The sequence below is a fragment of the Loxodonta africana genome, chromosome 5 (genome assembly GCF_030014295.1).
Source record: "Loxodonta africana isolate mLoxAfr1 chromosome 5, mLoxAfr1.hap2, whole genome shotgun sequence".
NCBI classification, from domain to species: domain Eukaryota; kingdom Metazoa; phylum Chordata; class Mammalia; order Proboscidea; family Elephantidae; genus Loxodonta; species Loxodonta africana.
In genome coordinates, this window is record NC_087346.1 from 115,378,388 (window position 1) to 115,406,195 (window position 27,808).

At 43.3% G+C, this 27,808-nt stretch overlaps 1 protein-coding gene across 1 annotated transcript in view; it reads left to right on the top strand.

The window, feature by feature from the left end:
• The first annotated feature begins 15,708 nt into the window (after window positions 1–15,708).
• Window positions 15,709–27,808, top strand: part of BEND4 (BEN domain containing 4) — a 39,614-nt gene continuing 27,514 nt past the window's right edge. Inside the window, exons 1-2 of the mRNA XM_064286290.1 lie at window positions 15,709–16,207; window positions 24,712–25,278. Coding sequence (XP_064142360.1) covers window positions 15,709–16,207; window positions 24,712–25,278 — 1,066 coding nt within the window. The remainder of the gene's footprint in view (window positions 16,208–24,711; window positions 25,279–27,808) is intronic.

A 27,808-nucleotide genomic window follows, 5' to 3' on the forward strand; every position in this document is an offset into this window, starting at 1 on the left:
GGCAACCAGGACATCAGATAGTTGCTTTCTTGGCTGAGGACAATTGGCATAGACTTAATATGTTAAATTCCTATAAAAGTTCTAATATGTGATGTTACAAAACCCCCGGTTGCTTATATTGAAGATTGTACTTCAAAGGCTTCTTTATGGAAGTCAGTCTCCCTGTGGTACTGTGGAATAAAACTTGGGCATAAACGCTAACTAACATTATGAACTGGCCATTTCCTCTTCCATGACAGTACCTTTAGAGAGGAATTAAGAAAGAGCAAAATGGGAAATTGATCTTAACAGTGGAGACTGCAAACTCTTAGAACCAAAATCACCCATACTTTGACTCTCTGTTATCACAGCTCCACAACTTTCTCTTAATGACTCTTTTCTCCTTTTTCCCTCTTGGCTTTAATTTCCAACTTCACTTTCTTTAATATCCCAGGCTCATGCTTTTGTCCATGGTGCCTCCAGCTTTATGGGAGGAATGCTCTTTTAGAAATTGGAGCAAAGAGAAGAATAGAAAATAAAAGATTAAATTTACTAAACCTGAAAAGGTGTATTGGTTACTTAGATTAAACAGGTGATTAAACCTTGAACTTGAGTTAAATTCTTCAGTGACTTACTTTGTGAGTTTGGGGAAAATTCTCTAAGTCTTTGTTCTTCAGTTTTCTTCACTTTCAGGGAAATAACCCCAACATCATAATATTGGAAGGGTCAATGAACATACAAACTAATCCATTTGCAAGACTAAACTAGTCAATGACAGTCAATTCTGGTACTTTTGCTGGATCACTAGAATAGGGGTGCTCTCTTTTTACTGATGTTGACAACTGCTAGTGGCCAGATTGACACCAAAAAGGGGCAAGCCTGCCTCAGAATGAATCAATCCAAAAAAAAAAACAAAAACAAAACTGGAGGCTGCAACAATGGGCTCAAACATAAAAATGATTGTGAGGACAGGGCAAGACCGGGCACTGTTTCATTCTGTTGTACATGGGGTCACTGAGAATTGGAACTCACTTGATGGCACCTGTCATGGATTGAATTATGTCCCCCAAAAATGTGTGTATTAATTTGGCTGGGCCATGATTCCCTGTATTGTGTAATTTTCCTATATGTAGTAAAATGTGATGTTAATGAGGGAAAATGGGTGGCAGTTGTGTTAGTGAGGCATGACTCAATCTACAACACTGGGTTGTGTCTCGAGGCAATCTCTTGAAGATATAAAAGAAAAAGGTGAGCAGAGAGACAGGGGACTTCACATCATCAAGAAAGCAGAGCACTTCCTTTGGACCTGAGGCTCCTGAGCTGAGATGCTCCCAGACCAAGGGAAGACTGATGCATCACAAGGACCTTCCTCAAGAACCGACAGAGAGAAAAAGCCTTCCCCTGGAGCTGGCGCCCTGAATTCAGACTTCTAGCCTACTGGACAGTAAGAAAATAAATTTCTGTTTGTTAAAGCCATCCACTTGTGGTATTTGTTATAGCAGCACTAGGTAACCAAGACATAATTTGGTACCAAGAGAGTGGAGTGCTACTCTAACAGATACCTAAATTGTGGAAGTGGTTTTAAAATTGTGAATAGATAGAAGACTCAAAAGGAAATGAGGAGAACTGTTAACACCAGAGAAGGTGCAGATGGTGAGAAACAGCAGCAGAAGACCAGCAGCAGCAGCTAACTGGCAGTAGCAAAAGCAGGAGACTGGTGCCAGATGGCGCTGGAGCCAACCCATGGAGGGAGAGAGCTGAGTGCCTTTGTGTAGAAGGCTTCCTGGTGGAGTGAAGTGCCTCTGGGCACTTATAGGTGGAGCTACCGATCTTTGGAACACTTGCCCCAGCAGGGCAGATGCAAGCTTAAGGCCTGAGGGCCGAGAGGCCAAGAAACTGGGAAGCAAGCTGAAGAGACAAGAAACACAGGAAGCTGAGCTGCCTCAGTCTCAAAAGCTATGGCCATGACCTCAGGGATTTCAAAGGGTGGAACCATAGCCTCTGGTATTTCTAAGGGTGGAGTTGCCACTCAGATGGGCTGGGAGAATGGTGCGCCTAAAGCAAAGGGAGCAGAGTTGCCGTCTCAGTGGGCCTGGAAGGTAGAGGTGAAGCCCTGAGTCGAGGGGCCTCCACTCAGAATGAAGAGATTGTGGCCAATACCTAGAGTCTGAAGGACAGGGCCATTGTGTAAATCATCCCAGAGAACAGAGGGTTCTTTTCAAAGCTTTGAGGGCTAATGTAATGTGTTCTGCTGACTTGCTTGGTGCCTGTTATCCCTTCTTTTCCTCGAGTTCCTCCCATTTGTAATGGAAATATCTAGCTCGTGCCTGTTCTGCCACTGTACGCTTGGAAGCAAATAACTTGTATTCTAGATTTCACAGATGAAGAGGAATTTTTGGATTTTGGACTTGGAGTTAAAACTGTTGCTATGATATGATGGGGCAAATATGTTTTGCACGTTGTAAGGATGTGATTTTGGGGGGATCAAAGGGTGGAATGTCCGGGATTGAATTATGTCCCCCCAAAAATGTGTGCATCAGTTTGGCTGGGCCATGATTCCCTGTATTGTGTGATTTTCTTACACTTTGTATAAGATGTTAATTATGATGTTAATGAGGGAGGATGTGTGGCAGTTGTGTTACTGAGTCAGGATGCAATCTACAACATCGGATTGTGTCTCGAGGCAATCTCTTGAGGATACAAAAGAGAGAAGCAAGCAGAAACACAGGCAGACCTCATACCTCAATGCCGGGAGCACAGCACTTCCTTTGGACCTGAGGTTCCTGAGCTGAGATGCTCCCAGACCAAAGGAAGACTGGTGCATCACAAGGACCTTCCTCCAGTGCTGACAGAGACAGAAAGCCTTTCCCTGAAGCCGGTGCCCTGAATTCGGACTTCTAGCCTACTCAACTATATGAAAATAACTTTCTCTTTGTTAAAGTCATCCACTTGTGGTATTTCTGTTATAGCAGCACTAGATAACCAAGACAGCACCTAACAACAGTGGAGAAAAATAGTAATTAGATCAAAGATGACTGTGATTTTCTACTTTAAAAGGATGTATCCATTCCAAAAAGAGCGAAGAGATGAGTAAAGGGCCTGGAAACAATCACAGGAAGGATAGACAAAACTGTTGTGGATTTCTTTCTAAAGAGAGAATGAATGGGGAGAGAATTTAACTTCCTCTGAGTAGCCCAAGGGCCAACAAAAGCAGCAAATTTGGGTTCAGTGCAAGGAATCTTCCCTCTGTTCAGTGCTACACAAAATACAATAGGCTGTCTCTGGGGAGTGAGGTGTGAGGTAGGGGATGAAGCTCTAATAGTAAATAGGGTGATTAGGGAAAACCTCACTGAGAAAGTGATACTTGAGCAAAGACCTGAAGGAGGTAACGGAGGAAGCTATGCAGCTATCTGGTGGGCACTGGCGGTTCAATGGCAGAATTCTCCCCTTCCATGCGGGAGACCTGGGTTGGATTCTCAATGGCAGAATTCTCCCCTTCCAGCAGGAGACCTGAGTTGGATTCTCAATGGCAGAATTCTCCCCTTCCAGCAGGAGACCCGGGTTGGATTCTCAATGGCAGAATTCTCCCCTTCCATGTGGCTGACCCAGACTGGATTCTCAGCACCTCCTGCACAGCCACCACCCCTCTGTCAGTGAAGGCTTGAGTACTGCTATGATGCTGAAACAGCTTTCAGCAGAGATTCCAGATTAACAGAGAAACCTCTCGCAATCTACTCCCAAAAATCAGCCAACGTAAATCCTACGGATCACAACGTTCAATCCACAATTAATCATGGGAATGGTGCAGGACTAGGCAGCATTTCATTCCAGTGCATGGGGTTACCATGAGTCAAGTTGACTAGCCAACTTGACTGCAATTAACAGCAACAACAACATAAAGATATCTGGGGAAAGAGCATTTCAGACAGAAGGATTATTGGGAGTGAGAGTGTTAAGACAGGGTATTTCTGCCCTATTCAAGGAGACCAGTGAGACTGAAGTACAGTGAGGGAGAGGGTAGAAGGAATGAGGTAAGGGAAGAAAGGGGTGTTTACAGGTCATGAGGGTCCTTAAATTGGCAATTGTGAGAATTCTACTCTGAGGAATAGGGAAGCCAACAGAGGGCAGAGGGGAGACACGATTATATTCTAAAAGAATCACTCAGCTGCTGCTTTGAAAAGAAATTGTCTTCTTGCTACCACTCTGATCCTTACAGACCATTGCCCACAAAGCAGAATGAATCTTTTAATATAATGTAAGATGAGTCAGCAATCGCACTCCTGGATATTTATTCCCAGAGAAACAAAAACTTACGTCCATGCAAAAACCTGTACATGATTATTCATTGTAATAACCAAAAACTGGAAACAACCAGAATGTCCTACAATATGTGAATGGTTCAACAAACTGTGGCACATCCATACCATGGAACACTACTCAACAAAAAAAGGAACAAACTATTGAAACACACAACTCAGATGGACCTCAAGGGCATTATGCTAAGTGAAAAATCTGAAAAGGTCACATATTGTATGATTCCACTTTCATAACACTCTTGAAGTGACAAAATTATACAGATGGAGAACACATTAGTGGTTGCCAGGGCTAGGGATAGTGAAGGAGAGAGGAGTGAATGTGACTAATAAAAAAGCAGCATAAAGTTCTATAGAAGAATACTGATCAAAAGAGAGAAAATGCAGAACAGAATTTGAAACTTTCATGAACTCCAGACTTTTTGGAGCCATGGAGACTGGATGAATCCCTGAAACTATTGCCCTGAGATAACATTAAAACCTTAAACCAAAAATATCCCCTGATGTCATCTTAAAACCAAACAATAGTTTAGCTTAACTAGTAAAGACTGTTTGCCTTGAGCATTACACTCTATTAGGATCCATCTATATGGGATCAAACTGACAATAGCAATTTGAAAGATTAGATAGGAAACTTAGTGGGCAGTGAGTTTATGCTAACGGGGGAGGAATAACTCAGAAAAGGAGGGTGAGAATGTTTGCACAACTCGAAGAATGTAATCAATGAAACTGAATTGTACCTGTAAAAACTGTTGAATTGGTGTATGTTTTGCAGTGCATATTTTCAACAGTAACAATTTTTTTTTTTTAAGTAGCACAAGGCATATCTTTGTAGTGATGGAGAGATCTGTATCTTGATTGCAGTGGTGGTTATTTGATATAACCACCCCTCTTCTCATCCCTGTGGGAAAAATTTTGTTTCCATCTGCACATTCAATTCAATATTCTTTTATTCCATGTCAGTCTGAACTTTTATTACCTCGCTTAGAAAATGCTGGTGGCGTAGTGGTTAAGTGCTACGGCTGCTAACCAAAGGGTCGGCAGTTCAAACGCACCAGGCGCTCCTTGGAAGCTCTATGGGGCAGTTCTCCTCTGTCCTATAGGGTCGCTGTGAGTCGGAATCAACTCAACGGCACTGGGTTTGGGTTTTTTTTTTTTTTTTTTTTTTGGTTTAGTAATTCAATGCCCTCATTGAATAAGTTAAATAAAACCTTTAACATGTGTTCATTTTTATATCTGTATGACAGTCATGATTTTACCTTTTTTTTTTTTGAAATTATCTTTTAAGAACATAAATCTGATCATGTCATTCCCTGCCATAACCACCTCCAGTGGCTTTCCATTGCATTTAGAATAAATCCCAAACTCTTCACCCTGGTGTGCAAGGCCTTGCTTGGTCTAGCTCCTAAGGCTTGCTTCTCCAGCCTCATCCCCTCACTCCACCCTTTTCCAGGACACTATGAGCTCTTGTTTCAGCTCCTTGAGAACATCAAGCCTGTTCCTACCTTAAGGCTCTTGCACTTGTTGTCACTTAGCCTGGACTGCTCTTCTCACGGCTGGAGCTTTCTCATGAGTCAACTCTCAACTCAAATGAGCAGAGCCTCAGAGAGATCTCTGATCATTCTGCCAAAAGTTTAACACCCTCAATAATAATAAAAAAAAGCAACACCTGCCTTATTTTTTCCTTTAATATAGTTGTTTATATCTGAAATATAAACAGAGGGAAGACTGAAGATGTCAAGGATTTCATTTTACTTGGATGCCCCATCAACACCCATGAAAGCAGGAGTCAAGAAATCAAACGACGCATTGCATCAAACAATGCATTGCAAATCTGCTGCAGAAGACCTCTTTAAAGTGTTAAAAAGGAAAGATGTCACCTCAAACACTAAGGTACACCTGACCAAGCCACAGGTTTTCAATTGCCTCGTATGTATGTGAAAGCTGGACAATGAATAAGGAAGACCAAATAAGAATTGATGCTTTTGAATTATGGTGTTGGTGAAGAATATTGAATATACCATGGACTGCCAGATGAACAAATAAATCTGCCTTGGAAGAAGTAAGTCAGAATGTTCCTTAGAAGCAAGGATATCGAGACTACGTCTACATACTTTGGACACTTATCAGGAGGGACCAGTCCCTGGAGAAGGACGTCATCCTCGGTAAAGTAGAGGGTCAGCAAAAAAGAGAAGGACCCTCAATGAGACGGATTGACACAGTGGCTACAACTATGGGCTCAAGCATAACAACGGCTATGAGGATTGTGCAGGACCAGGCAGTGTTTCCTTCTGTTGTACATGCGGTCGTTATTACTCAGAACCAACTCGACGGCACCTAAAAACAACAATCTGAAATAATCTTGTTCAGTAATTCAGTAGCTTATCATCCTACTTTTTGACCAAAAAGCAAATTCCATAATAGTAAAAAAAAAAAAAATAGGGTCTTATAATCTGTTTGGCCATTGCTTAGAAGGGTACCTAGCACAAAGTAGGCACTCAACAAACGTTTGTTGCATAAATAACTGAGTAAATAATGCTTCTGGAGGTAGTGAGGTCCTCATCCCTGAAGGTGTTTAAGCATGGTTTATAAAACCACTTGACAGAAAAGCTATGGGCATAACTCAGTCACAAGAATAAAAGACCAGTAAGGTCCCTTGTGGAAACCCTGGTGGCATAGTGGTTAAGTGCTATGGCTGCTAACCAAAAGGTCAGCAGTTTGAATCCACCAGGTGCTCCTTGGAAACTCTACGGGGCAGTTCTACTCTGTCCTATAGGGTCACTGTGAGTCGGAATCAACTTGACGGCAGTGGGTTTGGTGTGTTTTTGGTTTTAAGGTCCCTTGTGGCAAAGTGGTTAAGAGTTCAGGCTGCTAACCAAAAAGTTGGTGGTCCAAATTTACCAGCTGCTCCTTGGAAACTCTATGGGACAGTTCTACTCTGTCCTATAGGGTCACTGTGAGTCAGAATTGACCCGATGGCACACAACAACAACAACAAAGGTCCCTTGTAGGTCTCTGTGGTTCAAACAGTTTGAGCTTGATTACTAACCTAAAGGTTTGTGGTTCAAACCCACCCAGAAGCTCCGCAAAACAAAGACCTGTTGATCTGCTTCTGTAAAGATTACAGTCAAGAAAACCCTGTGGAGTAGTTCTACTCATACAGGGTGGCCATGAGTCAGAATCAACTGCATGGCAATACTTTTGATTTATTTATTTATTTATTTTGCTTTCCAAGGTCCCTTCTAGCCCTATGAGTCCGTGATCCTATGGCTGCCGCACCATTTTTTTAATGCAATGGGAAAAACAAAAGAGTATTCCTTAGTCACTTTCCATCAAATGATAGTATGCTCACTCCCGTTCCTGCTGCACTATCATCTCAGCATTAAAATGTTGAAGCTAATCAGACATTTAATTTCAAAGTGGAAGGTCATTATCTTGTCACAAAATTTTATTCCAATTACTTTTTTTTTCTATTATACTTAATGAATTAAAAGTAGCACAAAACATTGGGAGATCAAACAGTCAATCAGAATCTCATTAAATATCATTGAAATTGGTGAAATAAAAAGCATTTCCCATGGTTGCATTATTATTTAAAAGCTATATTCTAGATGGCTCAAGGAATTGACATGCTGCCAATCAAAAAATCACCCTGTCCATAAATAGCCATTTGGCTTTTAGAAGTTATCTTTTTTTTTTTTTTTCCATTTTTTAAGATAAGACTAAAAGGTTTAACGTATGTGGGTAATTACATTCTATCAGCCCTTCTAAGACCCCCAAGAGAAGATATCAGCAAAGTCACCATCTGATAATTTAGACTATAATTTAGAGCAAGATGCTTACAGAGTGCTACCAGGGATTTTATAAACACTTTGATTCAGTACATTTTATGATCAATACTCAGCTAAATACAATCCTAGGCAGGGATAAGTGGTCAGTTACAATTGTAGAACTGAGCTCAACTCCACACTTGGTGCAAATGTCCAATTTTCTAAAGACTGAAAATTAAACATTTCACTTTTCTATGGACTCAGGATTAGGTGACTACCAGGCATGACGATTTGAAAGCTGCTTATTTTTAAATTTTTAATATTTTTCCTCTGGGGTCCCTCTTTTTTCTTTCTTTCTTTTTTTTTTTTTTTAAGCTAAACCACTAATATGAGCTTCCAGTTTTATAGAAACCACTGCCTTTTAGTGTATAGGATGGCAGGTCGTTTTTAGTTGGTAAAATATAACAACAGTTCACAGTCTCTTACAGTGCCTAAGAGGTGAGGATAATACAAATTAAGATACATAAACAGAAGAGAAAGCCTCCAGGTCCAGGAGATTACTTCAGTAGAAGCACTGAAGGATGTCTCCCTTTTTAACCTTCCCCAACACACCACTGCCACCCCAACTTCTCCAAAGCCAGGACCTACTGGCAAATTGTCTGGGAGGAAAGAGGGAGGGAAACATTTCAATGCAAAATTCAGAACAGCTTTATAGGAAGGAAAGTGTGGAGAGGTTTGTTATCATTTATTTCCTCCAGTATATCATTCAATTTCAGCTGTCTCACATCTCAGAAGCAGCTCCTCCATTTCTCACTTATGTGCCTAAGAAACATCTCCCTGGCATCTCATTCTCTCTCTCTGTCTTTCACTAGCATTTCATTATTTCTTAACTGTCCCTCTCATGCTTGTCTCCCTTTTTCCTAGTGATCCATGTGTCCTCATTTAGCAGTTTTCAGAAGCCAGGGAGAAACGTTGCAAATAATGTTAAATATGATTAATATCTTGAATTCCTTGAAATATGACATGCATGAGTTACAATGAAACCTCTTTTATTTCCCCATGAAATGCTTTTGCATAATGAGAAAGAAAATGTCCTCTATGCCCTAATCAGCCCTGACAGTTCCTGGACTCCCAAATACTTTTATTTATGGCATTATTTATTTCATCTCTAATAAATGGAGGGGGGAGGGGGCAGAGCACCATCCGAGGAGGCCGCAGCAGAGGAGACAGCCCAGAATGGAGGAACACAGAAACAGCGCCAGGGAAGAAGAAAGAGAAGGCTTCCAAAGGAGAAGAGATCTGGGAAATGAGCGGCCAAGCACCTGCAGCCCCCAGAAGAAGAAAATGGGCCGCTTTCCCAAGACTAAAAGGAAAGCTCTGAAAAGGGAGGAACTTCATAGTGTAGAAATGAGGGTCATGGATGAAACAAGAGATACACACAGAACAACAACCTGGAGAACAAAAATTGGAGGCTAGAAATCAAATGTCGAGGGAGTATGCTGGTATTGGAGTTGGCCTAGGGGAGGGGTGATTTGAAATAGGAGGGAGAAACGGACCCTCTGCTCCAAAGAACAGCTGCAAGAGACCAGAGCACTCACCTAAATTTGGACACATCTATTCCACGGGTAGAACCACTGAGTCTCTTCTCTCTCATGCAAACAACTACTGAAATTATACACCCTCCAGAAATCCTTGCTTGGTGGCTCAGCTGCAGTGTGTAGCTGGCTGGGTCTTGTAGAAAGTGAGAGCTTTCAAACAACTTTAATCTTGCAAGTACATTGACGTGTGTATGTATATACACATGCACATACCATTGTTAGGCACCATCGCGTAGGTTCTGACTCATATTGACACGATATAAAACACAATGAAATACTGCCTGGTCCTGCACCACCCTCACAATAGTTGCTATGTTTGAGCCCATTGGTGCAGCTACTGTGTCAATCCATCTTATTGACAGTCTTACACTTTTTTGCTGACCCACTACTTTACCAAGCATGATGTCCTTCTCTAGGGACTGGTCCCTCTTGATAACATGCCCAAAGTACGTGAGACAAAGTCTCGCCATCATCACTTCTAAGGCACATTCTGGCTATACTTCTTCCAAGACAGACTTGTTCATTCTTCTGGCAGTCCATGGTATATTCAATATTCTTCACCAACATCACATAACTCAAAGGCATCAATTCATCTTTGGTCTTCATCAATCATTGTCTGGCTTTCGCATGCATATGAGGCAACTGAAACTTGGGTCAGGCACACCTTAGACCTCAAAGTGAAATCTTTGTTTTTAATACTTTAAGAGGTCTTTCATAGCAGATTTGCCCAAGGCAATATGTGGTTGGATTTTTTTTTAATCTTTTATTTGTATTTATTTACTTTTAAATTTTATTGTGTCTTAGGTGAAAGTTTATAGCTCAAGTTAATTTCTCATTGAATTATATGTATATTGTTTTGTAACATTGGTTGCAATCTCCACAACGTCACAGCATGTTCCCCCTTTCCGCTCTGGGTTCCCTGTGCCCATTCTTTCAGTTCTATCCCTTCATGCCTTCTCATCTTGCTTTTGGGCAGGAGCTGTCCAATTGGTCTCGTATATTTCATTCAAAGAAGCACGTTCCTCATGTGTGTAATTTGTTTTATAGGCCTGTCTAATCTTTGTCTGAAAAATGGGCTTTGGAAATGGTTTTGTTGTTGGATTTCTTAACTGCTGCTTCCATGTGTGTTGACTGTGGATCCAAGTGAAATGAAATCCATGACAACTTCAATATTTTCTCCATTTATCATGATAATTGCTTATTGGTGAGGATATTTGTTTTCTTCGTGCTAACGTATAATCCATTCTGAAGACTGTAGTCTTTGGTCTTCATTAGTAAGTGCTTCAAGACCTCTTCACTTTCAGCAAGCAAGGTTGTGTCATCTGCTTAACTCAGGTTGTTAATGAGTCTTCCTCTAATCCTGGTGGCCCATTCTTCTTCATACAGTCCAGCTTATTGGATTATTTGCTCAGCATACAGATTGAATAAGTATGGTGAAAGGATACAACCTTGATGCACACCTTTCCTTACATTAAACCACAAAGTATCTCCTTGTTCTATTCGAATGGCTGCCTCTTGATCTATGTCCAGGGTTCTCATAAGCACAATTAAGTGTTTTGAAATTCTCATTTTTCACAATGTTATCCATAATTTGTTTTGATCCACACAGTCAAATGCCTTTGCATAGTTAATAAAACACAGGTAAATATCTTTCTGATATTCTCCGCTTTCAACCAAGATCCATCTGACATCAGCAATGATATCCATTGATCCACATCCTCTTCTGAATTTGGCTTGAATTTTTAGCAGTTTCCTGTCGATGCACTGCTGCAGCTGTTTTTGAATTACCTCCAGCAAAATTTTACTTGCATGTGATATTAATGTTATTGTTCGATAACGTCTGCATTCTGTTGGATCACCTTTTTTTTGGAATGGGCACAAATATGGAATTATTCCAGTTGGTTGGCCAGGTAGCTCTCTTCCAGATTTCTTGGCATAGAAAAGTGAGCACTTCCAGTGTCGCATCTGTTTGTTGAAACATCTCAATTGGTATTACCTCAATTCCTGGAGCCTTGTTTTTCACCAATGCCCTCAGTGAAGCTTGGACTTCTTCCTTCAATACTATCTGTCATGGATTGAATTGTGTCCCCCAAAAATATGTGCCCACTTGGTTAGGCCATGATTCCCAGTATTATGTGGTTGTCCTCCATTTTGTGATTGTAATTTTATGTTAAAGAGGATTAGGGTAGGATTGTAACACCCTTACTGAGGTCACATCCCTGATTCAATGTAAATGGTATTTCCTTGGGGTGTGGGAATTTCCCTGAGGTGTGGCCTGCACCATCCTTTACCTTACAGAAGATAAAAAGAAAGGGAAGTGGGGGCACGGGGGACACTTCTTACCACCAAATAAAGAAGCACCAGGAGCAGAGCATGTCCTTTGGACCCAGGGTTCCTGAGCGGAAAAGCTCCTAGTCCAGGGGAAGACCGACAAGAAGGGCCTTCCTCCAGAGCCGGCAGAGAGAAAAAGCCTTCCCCTGGAGCCAACACCCTGAATTTGGACTTCTAACCTACTTTGTTGTTGTTGTTGTTAGGCGCCATTGAGTCAGTTCTGACTCATAGCAACCGTATGTACAATAGATGAAACACTGCCCAGAACTGTGCCATTCTCACAATTATTGTTATGCTTAAGCCCATTGTGGTAGCCACTGTGTCAATCCATTTCATTGAGGGTCTTCCTCTTTTCTACTGACCCTTTACTTTACCAAGCATGATGTCCTTCTCCAGGGACTCAACCCTCCTGACAACATGTCCAAAGTATGTGAGACATAGTCTCACCATCCTTGCTTCTAAGGAGCATTCTGTTCTAGCCTACTAGACTGTGAGGAAATAAATTTCTCTTTGTTAAAGCCATCCACTTGTGGTATTTCTGTTATAGCAGCACTAGATAACTAAGACACCATTGGTTCTTGATCATATGCTACCTCCTGAAATGGTTCAACATTGACCAACTCTTTTTTGGTATAATGACTCTGTATATTCCTTCCATTTTCCTTTGATGCTTCCTGCATCATTAAATATTTTGCCCATCCTGCTCATCCTGTTGTGGTTGAGTTGATTCCGACTCATAGTAACCCTGTAGGACAGAGTAGAACTGCCCCATAGTTTCCAAGGAGCACCTGGTGGATTCAAACTGCTGACCTTTTGGTTAGCAGCCGTAGCGATTAACCACTACACCAACTGGGTTTCCATTTTGCCCACAGAATTCCTCAATACTGCAACTCTTATGCTTGAATTTTTTCTTCAGTTCTTTCAGCTTGAGAAATGCCAAGCATGTTCTTCCCTTTCAGTTTTCTAACTCCAGGTCTTTGGACATGTCATTATGATACTTTACTTTGTCTTCTCGAGCTGCCCTTTGAAATCTTCTGTTAAGCTCTTTTACTTTATCATTTCTTCCTTTCGCTTTAGCAGCTCTACGTTCAAGAGCTAGTTTCAGAGTCTCTTCTGACATCCATTTTGGTCTTTTCTTTCTTTTTATTGGCCTTTTGTTTTCTTCATGTATGATGTCCTTGATGTCATCCCACAACTCATCTGCTCTTTTGTCACTGCTGTTCAATGCATCAAATCTATTCTTGAGATGGTCTCTAAATTCTGTTGGGATACACTCAAGGTCCTAGTTTGGCTCCTGTGAACTCATTTCAATTTTCTTCAGTTTCAACTGGAACTTGCATAGGAGCAATTCATGGTCTGTTCCACAATGGCCCCTGGCCTTACTCTGACTGATGATATTAAGCTTCTCCACCATCTCTTCCCATAAATATAGTCAATTTGATCCCTGTATATTCCATCTGGTGAGGTCCAAGTGCATAGTCACTGTTTATGTTGTTGAAAAAGTTATTTCCAATAAATAGGTCATTGGTCTTGCAAAATTCTATCATGTGACTTCCGGCATCATTTCTATCACTAAGGCCATATTTTCCAGCTACTGATCCTTCTTCCCCCATTCCAATCACCAGTAATTATCAATGCATCCTGATTGCATGTTTGATCAATTTCAGACTGCAGAAGCTGGTAAAAAATCTTTAATTTCTTTATCTTTGGTGATGTGTAAATTTGAATAAAATTCATATTAAGTGGTCTTCCTTGTAGGTGTATGTCCTATCACTGACAGCATTGTATTTCAGAATACATCTGGAAATGTTCTTTTTTGACAATGAATGTGATGCCATTCCTTTTCATGTTGCCATTCCTGGCATAATAGACCATATGACTGCCTGATTCAGAATGGCCAATACCAGTCCATTTCAACTGACTAATGCCTAGGATAGTGATCAATCTTCATGAGTTGCATTTCATTTTTGATGATTTTCAATTTTCCCAGGTTCATACCTGGTATATTCCATTTTCTGATTATTAATGGATGCTTGCAGCTGTTTTGTCTCATTTTGAGTCATGCTACATCAGCAAATGAATGTCCCAAAAGCTTTACCCCATCTACATCACTAAGGTCAACTCTAATTTGAGGAAGCAGTTCTTCCCCAGTCATATTTTTAGTGTCTTCCAGCCTGAGCAGCTCATCTTCCAGCACTATACTAGACAACATTCCACTGCTATTCATAAGATTTTCACTGGTCAGTTTTTTTAAAGTAGATCACCAGGTCCTTATTCCTAGTCTGTCTTAGTCTAGAAGCTCCTCTGAAACTGCCCACCACGGGTGGCCCTGTTGGTATCTGAAATACCAGTAGCATAGCTTCCAACATCACAGCAACATGCTGGCCACCACAGTACACAACCTGACAGACAAGCAGTGGATATATGTATAATGGAATTCCTGGATGGTTCAGATGATTAATGTACTTGACTGCCAACAAAAAGTTGGAAGTACAAGTCCACCCAGAGGTGCCCTGGAAGAAAGGGCTGGTGATCTACCTCTGAAAATCAGTCACTGAAAACACCGTGCAGCACAGTTCCATCCTGAAACACATGGAGTGGCCATGAGTGTAAGTCAGATCTATGGCAACTGGTTCTTTTTAATACATAAAATGACATCCTTTGAGGTATCCAATCACCATTCCAAAGGGAGAGGTCAGGTCATTTTTTCCCCCTCAATTGCAGAGAGTTCTGGCTATGAGAAGTGAGATTTTGAACTCAATCTTGATGGATAGGTGCAACTCGCCACACACTTTTGAATGTCTGACTTTGGGTCCCTGAAACTCCCGGTGTCTCGGTTTTCTCATCGATAGAACGGGATGATAAGGGGAAACCTACGGGGAGCCAATGAAACAATGTGAAAATCCAATGCCCGATGCGCTTTTATGAGCAGCATGAACTCGGAGGTCAGGAGCATGACGAGGGCAGGGCCTAGGGGCGCGAACACTGCACAGCGACCTGGGCCAAGCCCTTCAAGACTTCTTTGCAGAAGATTGGAGGAGCAATTCCCGATTGGCAGAACTCGCTGCAATACCTCCCCCTGCCATACACGCCCGCGAACCCACCCCGCCTCAACTTCTACCACCCCTTAGTGCAAACCCGAGATTTTTAGGTCACGCAGGGGTCACCAGAATCCGGCTTCGCAAGCTGGACTCCGCCCGCAGCAGAAACCTCAAGACCACATCTGGGGCTCCAAAATATTTATCCCGTAAGTCCGAGAAGTCACCTCTCCCTGGCCGGAACGCTGGTCCCAGCCCCTTTCACTAGTTACCGGGGTGCCTCCCCGCTTCGCCCCGTCCCGGCTCCTGCTTCCCCTGCCCTCCCCGTCGGAGGCGCAGAGCCGGCGGGCAGACCAGCGGCCGGCTGCGGCGCCAGGCCCCGCCCCGCCCCCATTATCATTAGCAGATATTACCCTAAACACTTGCACTTTACCTCCTTTCTCCCTCCAGGCATTGGCGAGGCGGCCTGTCAATCAGCGCTCGGGCTGCAGCCCCCCGCGCGGGGGCTCGGCGGTGCCAGCCTTAGCGACAGGCGGCGGCGGCGGAGGCCACGGCACAGACACACACCCTCCCACACGCGCGCTCACGGACAGAGCCGGCGGGCGGGCGACGAGGCACCTCGGACCCGGCGCCCGGCGGGGAGGGGGTGTGCGAAGGGGGCCTGGCCCGGAGGCGCAGGATGGAGGAGGAGATGCAGTCGGCGGAGGAGGGGCCCAGCGTCCCCAAAATCTACAAGCAGCGCAGTCCCTACAGCGTCCTCAAGACCTTCCCCAGCAAGAGACCGGCGCTGGTCAAGCGCTACGAGAGACCCACCCTGGTGGAGCTGCCGCACGTCCGGGCGCCGCCGCCGCCGCCCCCGCCGCCCTTCGCGCCACACGCCGCGGTCTCCATCAGCAGCAGCGAGCCGCCGCCGCCGCCGCAGCAGCAGCAGTTCCAGGCTCAGAGCTCTTACCCCCCCGGGCCCGGCCGGGCTGCCGCCGCCGCCTCGTCGTCGTCGCCGTCCTGCACGCCCGCCGCGTCCCAGGGCCACCTGAGGACTCCGGCGCCGCCGCCCGCCTCCCCCGCTGCCACCCCGTCGTCCTCCTTCGCAGCCGTGGTCAGGTACGGCCCGGGCCCGGTGGCGGCCGCGGGCAGCAGCAGCGCGAGCAGCGACGGCGGTAGCCTGGAGCTCAGTGCAGGTACCAACTCTTGGACACAACTTTCCTGCCCGCCACGGCCGGGGTGGGTGGAGGGGACGCGCAAAGGAGCGGCTGGGGACCGGGGACTCCCTCCCGCACGCCTGGTCCGGCGGGAGGGGCGCGAAGAGGGTAAGGGGGGCGCGCATATCCGGCAGAGAGGCGGGCCGTCGGAGTGCACCCCGGAAGCCTTCTTGTGCGCCCCACGCGCGGGCAGCAACTTCTGGAGGACTTCCCGGCGCCGCGGCTGCTTCATTGAGGACTTCCGACGGCGCTCGCCTCGGAACGGGTGGCTCCGCGGCTCGCAGCCCGCGCCCAGGAATCGTGGCCGTAGCGGGTCGACTGCCGGAATGGCTCAAGCGGGGGACCCGGAGGCAGCCTTGGCACCGAGGCCGCGGGCCTGGGTGGGGGGCGGACGCCTAGGGTGACAGCCGCAGCCGCTCCCGGAGAAGCTGGGGCTGCTCTGGTGGCTCTACGGGGACGTCTTCCCTTTACCCTCCACTGCTTTGCTTTTTTTCCTTCCACTTTTTTCCTCTTCTCTTCCCCCTTCTCCCTCTCTCCTCCATTTCTTTTCTCTGTGATTTTACTTCTCCGCCTTCTAGTCCACTTTTTCACCACCTGGTTGTTGCGCTCGCACCCTGCCGGTCCATTCCAGCTCGCTGTCGGGCTCTCTCTGTGTTTCTCCTTCCTTTCTCTGGGCTCTTGGGTGTTTCTTACACGTGCGATGCTTTTTTCTCAGCCACTTTGTATGTGTTCCTCTTTCCCCACCCACCCCATAGTCCTAACCCGTGGGCGTAAAACACCGGCCTCCTCCTCACCAATTCAGGTGCGCACTTGGGAGCAGAGGGATATGTCCCCGGCGCTGCAGACCCCGCCGCCCACACCCACATGCATCCCTCCGACCCGTGCGACGCTGACTGCCGCGCCACGGGGTCCTGCCCTTCTGGGAGCATCTCGACCCTGCCCCGCAGAAATGCCTCGTGGGGATCAGTAACCCCTGGGTCGAAGACTCCCCTCCTTTCCCCGGAGCCTCCCGGCGGTCGCCTGGGCAAAGCCAGCTCTCCTGCCAGGCTGCTGGAAGGAGATGGGCTGGTGGTAAGGCCACAGCCTGGAGTCTGTGGCCCAGGTTACTTTCCGCACCCTGGAGACGCGCAGCCACCTTTATCCAGCTCATCAGAACGAGAAGTTATGGCTCAGGCCTGGTATGGCACTTTGAAGCCCCCAAAATTCTGTGCGTCAGTGAATCCAAGGCCTTTTTTTTCTAATGAAAATATAACCATTGTCTCTAAATGAGTTATGGATGCCTAAGCTAATATTCTGTTGTTTGTCAATATTTTGACACATGAAGGATTGGTTTTGAGAAAGAAAATCTAATTACAGGTTGTAGTGAAGACTTATTCTGTCATATCCCTCGCTGACTTGGAGATGTTTGACAGCTTTGAGTGGGGTTCTTATGTGAGCCTCATTGTTTGTGGGGTTTTCTTCAGTTGCTCTTGGCCCAATACTCTGTTGTGTTTTTATATTCATCCTTAGGCTACTCACCTACTTCCAGTTTCTTCTTTCATTTTTCTTCTGTTTTTCCCCCCTTTTTAATGAGGTTTGCCTTCTCTCTAGGTTTGGGGTCTTATTTCTTCTTTCTTGTTCATGCCCATGTTTATTCCCCAGCTCTGGTTCATCTTTATTTTTTGTCTTCCAGCAGCTAGGATTCTTCTCCTATGTTCTATATTTTGCTAACTCCTTCTTGGTAACCTCAGTTCTACCATGCTCATTGGTTGCCCCCCCCACCCCCGCATCTTTATTTGCTCAGATCAGTCTTTGATCTCTTAAGATACTTTCCTTTCATCTTACTGCCTTTTTTCCTCCTTGCTGACTGCCTTTCAGTCTTCTACTTTCCCTTTACAAATATGTATCTGCCTCCCCCATTTCCGTTTTTATCCATAGTTTTAACCTTTCTTTTCCTTGCTATTTTCCCTTTATTGTTTTTTGCGCACCGATCACTTCCTATCCATTTCATCGCCCCTCCTACTCTACCAGTTTCTCTCTTTCATTTATGTGGAGTTTTTTTTTTTTTTCCCCCTTTCTCACCTTGTTTTAAAGGTCTCTTTTGGTGTTTCTTGCAGTGTCCTGTTTGGTTTATTTTGTCTCTGTTCCCAGGTGGAAACCACAAATTCACTGATCCTAAAGGAGTGAAAAGGAGTTTGTTGGTGCCCTTCAAACTTCCCTGTATTTCATTTTATTCTTGGGCTGTTACTTCTTTTTTAAAGAGAAGTCATAGAGGGACAAGCTTGATAGCACCAAGAGCAGGAAGGCATGTGCTTATTGGAAAGATGAAGATTGGATGCTGGGTTTCTTCCACTCAGTGAGGAAAATAGCCTGTGAGCAAGAAAAAAAAAAAATGACCACAGTATGTACTAGACTTCACAATTTGTGATCATAATATCCATCACTGATGGACAAAGGCATCTCTTCATAGGTGTAGTGATAAAGTAGCCATCAGAGGGAAGTCCCATGAAGAGCTGATTGGTTCCTTGAGGAGGCAGTGGTTCCACTTTGAACCAATGAGCACGTGTGCACGGACAGAGGGCCACTTTAGCGTCCTGGATGATGGTGGTGTTGTGTTGGAGGTGGTTTGCCTGTTGCACCCTCACAAACTGTTTTTGCAATGTCTCAGGCCACCTAGTAAACTAATAATAGTTCAAACATTAGTATGATGTAATGAGTCAAGGATATAAGAAGAGACATAACTGAGTGGCCAGAGTAAAGGCAATGAAACCATGGAAGGGGTTGAAGGGAATCTTATTTGCAATGAAGAGCCATAAACCATTGAGTGGAGAAACATGTGATTAAAAATAGATTTTTCAACATCCTTATGAAATCCTGTGAAGAGTATAATTTTCCTTAAAAGGGGTAATATACCATGGTTTTAAAAGCATATTTTTCCTCTGTGGGAGGCTTAGAGTTAAAACCCACGTAGATCTTGATATGCAGCCTAAATTTGGCATCAGGAAATGGGAAATTGCATCTTTAAGCAGAGTACAATCAAAAATGAATTACAATAAATCCTATATAATTGCATAGGTCATTCTCTTTAATGAGATTTTATTAACCTGACTGTCAAGCTTTTGAGTCAGGCAGATATTTTATCTTCTTCAACTGATAAAAGTGTCAGCTATAAACCACCATATAAATATTCATAAATCTACACATCTGTGGCAGCCTATCAGCATCATTCTTTTGGACATTAAAAGCATTCTAATTACTTTCTGTCTAGCAGAGCTGAAATGCTGCCTGTTATAGTATGTGCTTGGCAGGCATGATTGCTTTTGTTTGCCATCACAAATAGCAGCACCCTATTTTATATACCGATGGTCCAGAAAATATTCAGGGATTGACTGAACAGGATGACTATTAGGAAGCACCATCTGGTTTTGATAGCACCGAGTATATTAACTCATCTGTTAATTTTTGACACATCATTGATTTATTTATTTAGAAAAATGGCATCCTGTTTTGCTGTGTTGATGTTTGCCATTATGAAAAGAAGAAAAATTGGAAGGCATTTTATCGGAAGACATAGTTCATTGATTTAAGACAAGGGTGATGATTCTAAAAATGCTTTCATTCCCTAACTTCTATTTTCTATGCCATGAAGTCCTCTCTTAAAAAGAAGTTAAATTCATGTTTTAAGGAAATCATCTATTTTGAACTAGAACTAGTCGCGAATTCTTTTCGTAGATACATGGATCCATGATAGTGGGTCACTAAAAAAAAAATCTGCTTCTGCATTTTTAATGTTAATATATTTCACCCTTTGGCGGGCTCAAATCAAAAGGTTACCACTCATCTCGACTCCTGTGATCTCCTTCATGGAAACAGGATACTCTTGGGAATAGGCTGTGATGGGCAAATTCCATTCAAGGCTTTACTTACAGAGAAGGACGTTAAAGTAGAGAGCCTGTGTTTGATTGCAGAGACTCCATCCCTCTTTTTAGTCACTTATCTGATACAGGGTGGATTAAGCCACTTACATTCAGAAGAATTTCTAGAAATGAATTTTTTAATTAAAAAAATAATCTTGGCTTCAGATTTTAGACTCACGCTAGGCACAGTCTGCAGCATGCTATTACCTCCCAACACACAGTAAAGCAAAATCAATTAGAAGTGGTCAATTTGAATATGCTATGTTAACCGTTGTATCATGTTTAATCTTAGGGAAGTTAGGAATAAAGCGGATGAGTTTTAAAGCCCCTTTGTAAACTGTTGACTTTGTCCTTCCCTGCTGTCACTTGAGAGGAGCACTCTGTGACTAGAGGAAAAAAAAAAAAAAAGAAATCCCAGTACAGGTTCATACTTTGCTCAGTTAAGAATCGTGGATCAGTGGCCAGTCGGTTGTGTTCATATGAAAACAGAACTTTTCTCCATTTGTTAGCGGTAATGGGCATCAGGAGGCACTTGCATTTCTAATTATATCTGTCTGGAAAGCAGAAGTCTTGCCGGCTGCAAGATGTATTAAGTGGAAAGATTTGCTGTTTTCCACCAAGAGTGGTAGGAATATTTTTCATCAGACTCTTCAGTGTATTGAAGTTAAAACACCATTCAGATAGTTCAAGATATTGAAAAGAGGAGAAATTCAACTTTCAGGGTTGCTATTTGCTATTTTTGCATGTATTGATTCTGAGAGCAAATTCAGAATGAAGCATTTTACAAACTTACCATTGTAGATATTCTCTGATATTCTGACTGCACTTTAATACATCATGTTCCTAAGGTAGTATGTTACATAATGGTTTTTTCTCAGCATATTACGAGTTTATCCTTCATTTAAGAAAACAAATCATGTTGTCCCTAAGTCAGATTTTTCCCCCCTTAAAATCTACACCCTAATGTGATTTATCAATGTGGTTGAAAATAGTGAGTACTCTTTAGGACATTGAACAAATATATTCGAGCAGTTCTTCCTAAGCAATTCAATTTTAGCCTTTCCCTTCATATTTTGTCCCTTTTCATCAAGGTTATGTTAAAGGTATATCCGCCATAAATCAATTGGGACTACGCTGATTAAAATGCAAACAGTAAATACAACTTCAGATTTAGAATGGGATTATAGGATTAAAATGAATGAAAACTGCCTTGGTGCTAGAATTGAAAATTCCCAATCAATGTCCTCCTCTGATTTCACTAATAAAAGAACAAAAACCAGGAAATGATGGAATGAAAGTGCAGCCCCTTAAACCTCGCCACTTGTAAGCTTCCGCTGCTTTTCTTCTTGTTTATTTGGTTTGGGATATTATGAAGAAATGATACCCAAATATTTGGGGTCTTTCCCTTTTAAGGAAACCCTGGTGGCATAGTGGTTAAGAGCTATGGCTGCTAACCAAAAGGTCAACAGTTCAAATCCACCAGGTGCTCCTTGGAAACCATATGGGGCAGTTCTACTCTATCCTATAGGGGCACTATGAGTCAGAATTGATGGCAGCCGGTTTCATTTTGTTTTGTTTTGTTTTTCCTCTTTAATTTAAATAATGAGCTCACTTTTTCCCTTCCACTTGGTTGGCGGCGGGGAGGGGCCTCATTCCAGTCTTAGGTGTGTAGAAGATTCCTTACACATCCACACCTCTTTTTCTCCCTTTTTCACAAGCAGACTTTGTCTTGGCTGCTTCTTTGCCAAATTTCGTGCCTATCAATCCTCGGGGTTTCTAGCCTGAAACTATAGATGCACCTTGTTTTTTCCTCAGTACTCAAAATCATTGTGTGAAAAACTGGCCCACGCCTAACATCTGTGGGACTCGGGACCAAAGTACAAATACAAGCCCGTGTACTATGTATCTAAATAATTAAAATATACGAGTCAAGCTAACTGGTAAATCAAATCTGTTCTATTCACTACCCTGACAAATACACCTTCATGATGACCTGGAAGGCCAGGTTCGACTTTGGGATTTTTAGACTGTTAAGACATGGAAGGGGAAAGCCAGCCCATGGCCGTATCTTCTTATCCCTAGCTTTATCTTCCATTAGTGTCGTTACCTGTCACCAAGTCGGCCCCCAGCTCTTCGTGACCCCACTCACCACGATCACACGTTTGTGATCCATAGAGTTTTCGGTGGTTGATTTTTTAGAATTAGATCACCAGGCCTTTCTTCCCGGGCTGTCTTAATCTGGAAGCTCCACTGAAACCTGTTCAGCATCGTCGCAGCACGCAAGCCTCCACTGACAGATGGGTGGTAGCTGTGCTTAAAGTGCATTGGTTGGGAATCAAACCCAGGTCTCCTGCCTGGAAGGCAAGAATTCTGCCACTGAACTACCAATGCCCCCTGGTCCTGCACTAAGAGGAGCCTTACATACACATGTATGGACTGCCCAGCCTAGCATTCCAGGCTCTGCCGCCACGGCCTGTTTTTGGTCATTATGAAGAAATGATATCCAGATATCTGGGTAGAGACCAGTACAGCCCTAGAAATGATTTGAGTAGGGAATCCCTGGTTCTTGGGTACCTTGCCATGGGGAGGGGGTGGCCTAAGGACAGTACTGTTCCTAAGAGTGTACTCTCAGCTTGTTTAGGGTAGTCTTACCATCCCAGCCAGTTAAATCCAGACATGCTGTAAACAGGTTCTCTATGGATTTACAAGAGTCCACTCATGCATTCAGTAAGTATTTCCTGAGGCACCGTGCTGGCACGCAAACCCCAGTCGGTGGTCCCTGGCCTCATGAAACGTACAGCCTGTGATCATCCTCTCCTCAAAGGAAGAGAACTGGTCTCTGTGCTCTGACTGGTGAGTTTTTTAGAGAGATTGAGGAACGGTAGCATTTTCTAGGTTTGGGAGATGTGAGAAGTGCTTACTGTTTTTGCCAGGCTCTGTGCTAAGGGCCCTATGTGTATGTCCTTATAGAATAGCTGAAAAGGGGGAATTGGAGCCCCCAGTCCTTCAGTTACATCATGAAGGAACAGTAAGAAAGAACACAGTGGAACATTGAGTACTGCAGGGAGGTTTCTTGAAGTGTGGTTTCATTGGTCACATGTTCTGGGTTTTCTAAAGGATTCTTCTTGCAGCTATTCTCGTTCGTCCCCATAGAAGCCCTTAAGCATTTCACCATTCTTTATTTTAGAAGTTTTTTTTTTTTTTTTTTAATTCAGAAGAAAATACAACTAGTGAAAATTTTTCAGAGGGAACAGGTAGCTAGTTACTTTTCTATCATAAACAAAAAGTTACTGGTATCTTATATCTAGAATATTTTATTTGTTGCCATTATTCTAGGTAGAGGGGACAGGAAATGAGAGGCATCTTCATCATGCTATGTAAACCCTGAAAAGCAACCTCTCTAGGTATTTACAATAGTTTATTTTGGGTCGAAGGAGCCCTGGTGGTGCAATGGTGAAGCACTTGGCTGCTAACTGAAAAGTTGGCAGTTTGAACTCACTCAGCGGCTCTGTGGGAGAAAAACCTGGCAATCTGCTCCCAAAAGAGGTTACAGTCGAGAAAACCCTGTGGGGCAGTTCTGTTCTGTTTCATGGGGTTGCTATGAGTGGAAATCGACTCAACAGCACCCAACAACGACAATTCGGGGTCACAGACCGGAAAGAAGAGAATTTACCTTCTGACATTTACATGTGGGTAAATTTTCAGGACCCTTAAACTGACAAGAGTTAAATCCCATTGTCACTTTTATGGTTTGTTTTTTCTTTTTGTTTTTGCTGTGAGTTGATTGCTTTCTGTTTTCTTTTTGCTTTTACTGATTGACAATTACTGTGCTTTAGAATTCATGTATGTGAAACTAACTTTGGTACCCACACCACATATCTTTTCAGGAGATGTGGCAATCTGATGTTACCGATCTAGGTCAGCCTAAATATTGGCCTTGACAAGAAACCCAAGTTAGCAGATAAATTAAAAATTTAAGTCAAAAGGGATAATGGAACATAGATGTTGGATGACACATACTATAATGCTTTGAAGTTATCCTTTGACTTAAAGGGCCACTGTTAGTTTTACCTTAGATGTCTTGTGAGCCCCTCAGAAAGGCTTATCTCTCTTCTCCAGTTTGCATCTGGGAGCAACATACTCTTGGCAGGGATCGTATCAGCTGATTAATAGCAAGGGCACGAGGGCACTCCAGAAATAGAAGTAATGATTGCTTTAAGTCCTCCTATCAATGAGGAATTGAGTCTGCAGTAGCTGCCTCAGTTCATTAGAATAAGGATATTAATGAAGCCAAAGGTGTGAGTACAGACCTGTGCAGGCCAGTTAATGCTACAGCAAGAGAAGTTGCAATCCAGCCATTTCCAGAGGGAGGAACTGGGGGCAACTCATCAGGCACCCCACCAACTGCAGAACAACAGGAATCCGTGTTTCCTACGGATGGTCCATTCACTGTATCTCCTTGGTTTATCCTAGAGTGGAAATGCATATTTTAGCTTTCCCAACTGTTAACCTGAGAATGATTGAGGATCTTATTTATCCTCTAGGCTTTGACTGTCGGTCTCTGATGTGTCTTTTCATTTGTTTCAGAGAGTCGTATGATCCTGGATGCCTTTGCCCAGCAGTGCAGTCGAGTTCTTAGCCTCTTAAATTGTGGAGGAAAACTCCTGGACTCCAACCATTCGCAATCCATGATTTCTTGCATAAAGCAGGAAAGCTCGAGTTATAATGAGAGACAGGAGCAGTGCCACATTGGGAAAGCAGTCCACAGCCAGACCTCAGACAGTGTAGATGTAGAGATGCAATATATGCAAAGGAAACAACAAACCTCTGCGTTTTTGAGGGTTTTCACTGACTCCCTACAAAATTACCTGCTCTCAGGGAGCTTTCCGACTCCGAACACCTCATCGGTCAGTGAGTATGGCCACCTGGCTGACGTGGACCCTCTGTCAACCTCCCCCGTGCACACACTAGGCGGCTGGACCTCCCCGGCAACGTCTGAATCCCACGGTCACCCATCCTCCTCTACACTGCCAGAGGAAGAAGAGGAAGAGGAAGAGGAAGGCTACTGTCCTCGATGCCAAGAGCTGGAACAGGAGGTTATTTCACTGCAACAAGAAAATGAAGAGCTCAGAAGGAAATTGGAGAGTATCCCAGGTACCCTGCCATATTACTTATAAGCCAAGTACAGCTCTTCTTGCTTATAGTTGTCTCGTCTGTGTGAATGTACGTGGGTTTTTTTGGCCAGCAATGTGGGAAAACAGGTAAACATGAGGAATCTTTAGCTGACCCAGTGCCAACTGGGGAAATTTCAGGATGAGCCTCTAGCTTTGTCCTGTCTTTGTTTAAGCTACAATGTTCTTGGGCACAGCCCTGAATACCATTAAAAAAAAAAAAAAAACAGAGTTGCTGGGGAGTGGATTCCAACTCAAGGTGACCTCATGTGTGTCACAGTAGAACTGTGCTCCATAGGGTTTTCAGGGGCTGATTTTTCAGAAGTAGATTGCCAGGACTTTGTTCTGGGGCACCTCTGAGTGGACTCAAACTGCCAACCTTTCAGTTAACAGGCAAGCTGATTGACTGCACCACCAGAGGGCTCTCTGAAGACCAGAGTCCTATTAAAAGGTGTCTCTGTTGATATAAAAGCAGTTCCTAGATGTGGTACGATGAGATGAAATAAGCCAAGTGCCTGAGCCTAGGTTTCCTTCCAAAAACTGTCCTGCTCCTTCAAAATGACTTTTGTATTTTGAAGACTTGACTGTGTACACTTTATTCATTCATCAGTGTTAGAAATTAACATGTAATGATAGTTTCAGGGGCTGGACAGGTAGTACTGAACAAAGGGTGTCTTCTATTCCATTAATTTCCCCTGCATTGCTTGTTAAGTTTCAACAGGCATGGCCTCTAAAGTTAACAAGAAACTATAAACTAAAACTAACAGGTCAAAGGCAGACCAGTAACTTAGCCTTCCCAAAACTATTTGTGTCTCTGGCTAAACATGAGGCATTTCCTGCCTCTTAGAGACATTAGATTTATAGAGTAGTAAAGACATTTTTAAGGAGCCCTGGTGGCACAGTGGTTAAGAGCTGGGCTACTAACTGAAAGGTCAGGAGTTCCAACCAACCAACTGCTCTGTCAGGAGAAAGATATGACAGTCTGCTTCCATAAAATTACAGCCTTGGAAACCCTATGGGGCAGCAGTCCTACTCTGTCCTACAGGGTCACTGAGTCAGAATTGACTTGATGGCAACGGGTTTGGTTTTTTGTTTGTTTGTTTAAAGACATCGTTATGGCAAGATCTTCTCTGTTCTGCAGAGTGTTTTTTTTTTTCTATTTGGAAAGGTATTGATTGAGCTTCTAGCAATCTGTTGATAAAAAACAAAAATCAGCATATAGTCCCCCAATCTACATACTCATTTATTGGTAAATTACATACATATACTACATATTCATGTATTATGTACAAAATAAAGCATATAATTAAAATATTTAAGACTGACAAAAATATAAATAGAAGTTATATTCTTCTCCTACCTTAGTGTATTTCCTACCTTAGTGTATTTGCACCATCCAATTTGGCAGAAGATCTAAAAAGAAATGTTGTAGAAAGCTACCCACTTGTTTATTAATACACATAAGAAATAAAAACGTGTTAAGAACTGCCAGGCCTTTCTTCCACAGCACCTTTGGGTGGATTCGAACCACCAACCTTTTGGTTGGTAGTGGAATGTTTAACCATTTGTGCCACCCAGGGAATTGGCAAGTCAGAAAGTTAATCTTTCTTCTTTTCTCTTAAAAGAATTCCCTAAATGGAGCCCTAAAGAGATTTCACAAATTAAGATATGCAAGCATGACTGTCAGGAGTAGTGAAGGGATTATTAACATGAATTTTGAACAACTACAAATTGACAACATCTATTGCTGTCAAGATTTGTATAAATCTTTGTTAATACTCGTTCATTATGTTTTTGTCAGATGATAGCAGTAACAGATACCCCTCACCTTTCCCAGTTACTGTGCACCATTTCCTAAACTCTGCCAAGCCTTAGCTCTTCATTCTTGATGTAGCTCATCATCTCCTGCTTCGCTCTTTCTCTTTGGCAAGGATGGATATTTTCTGTTCAGTGGGTTTGGCCTTTCAGGCACCCAGCTCTTCCCAATTGTAGAACCTCATATCTTTTGCATGGTCCTCTGGAAAACTGACATTGTTTTCAAAAGCAAAACCTATCAGATTAAATGCTGGTCAAAAGTACAATGGCCATTCTAGTTCAAACAGGGCTCTTTTGACTCTGGTCCCAAGTTAAAAAGAATATCAGCATATTTGTACAGCACGTTAGTGTTATATACATCTCAGCCTCTTGAGATGTTTGGTACTGAACATTTTGGAATTAGACTAAGCCAAGTTGTCCGGGTGGGGAGAAGCAAGAGGTGAAGCAAATGCCTTCTCTCTTTGGGTTTGATCCCTGTAGTTAGATGTGGAGTCATAGTGTTTTCCCAAGCCAGGCACTGTCCTCAGGGGAGGAACTGGGTGGAACTAGGTGGGATGCAATGAAACCAGAGCGCTACTGGTTTTCTCATGTCAGATCCCCACCTGTGGGATTTACAGGTCATAGCTGTCTAAATTGTGGTTGATTCACTGTGGGTTTTACCTCAAAGAGATAGTTTCCACTCTTACCCCCAGTCCTCC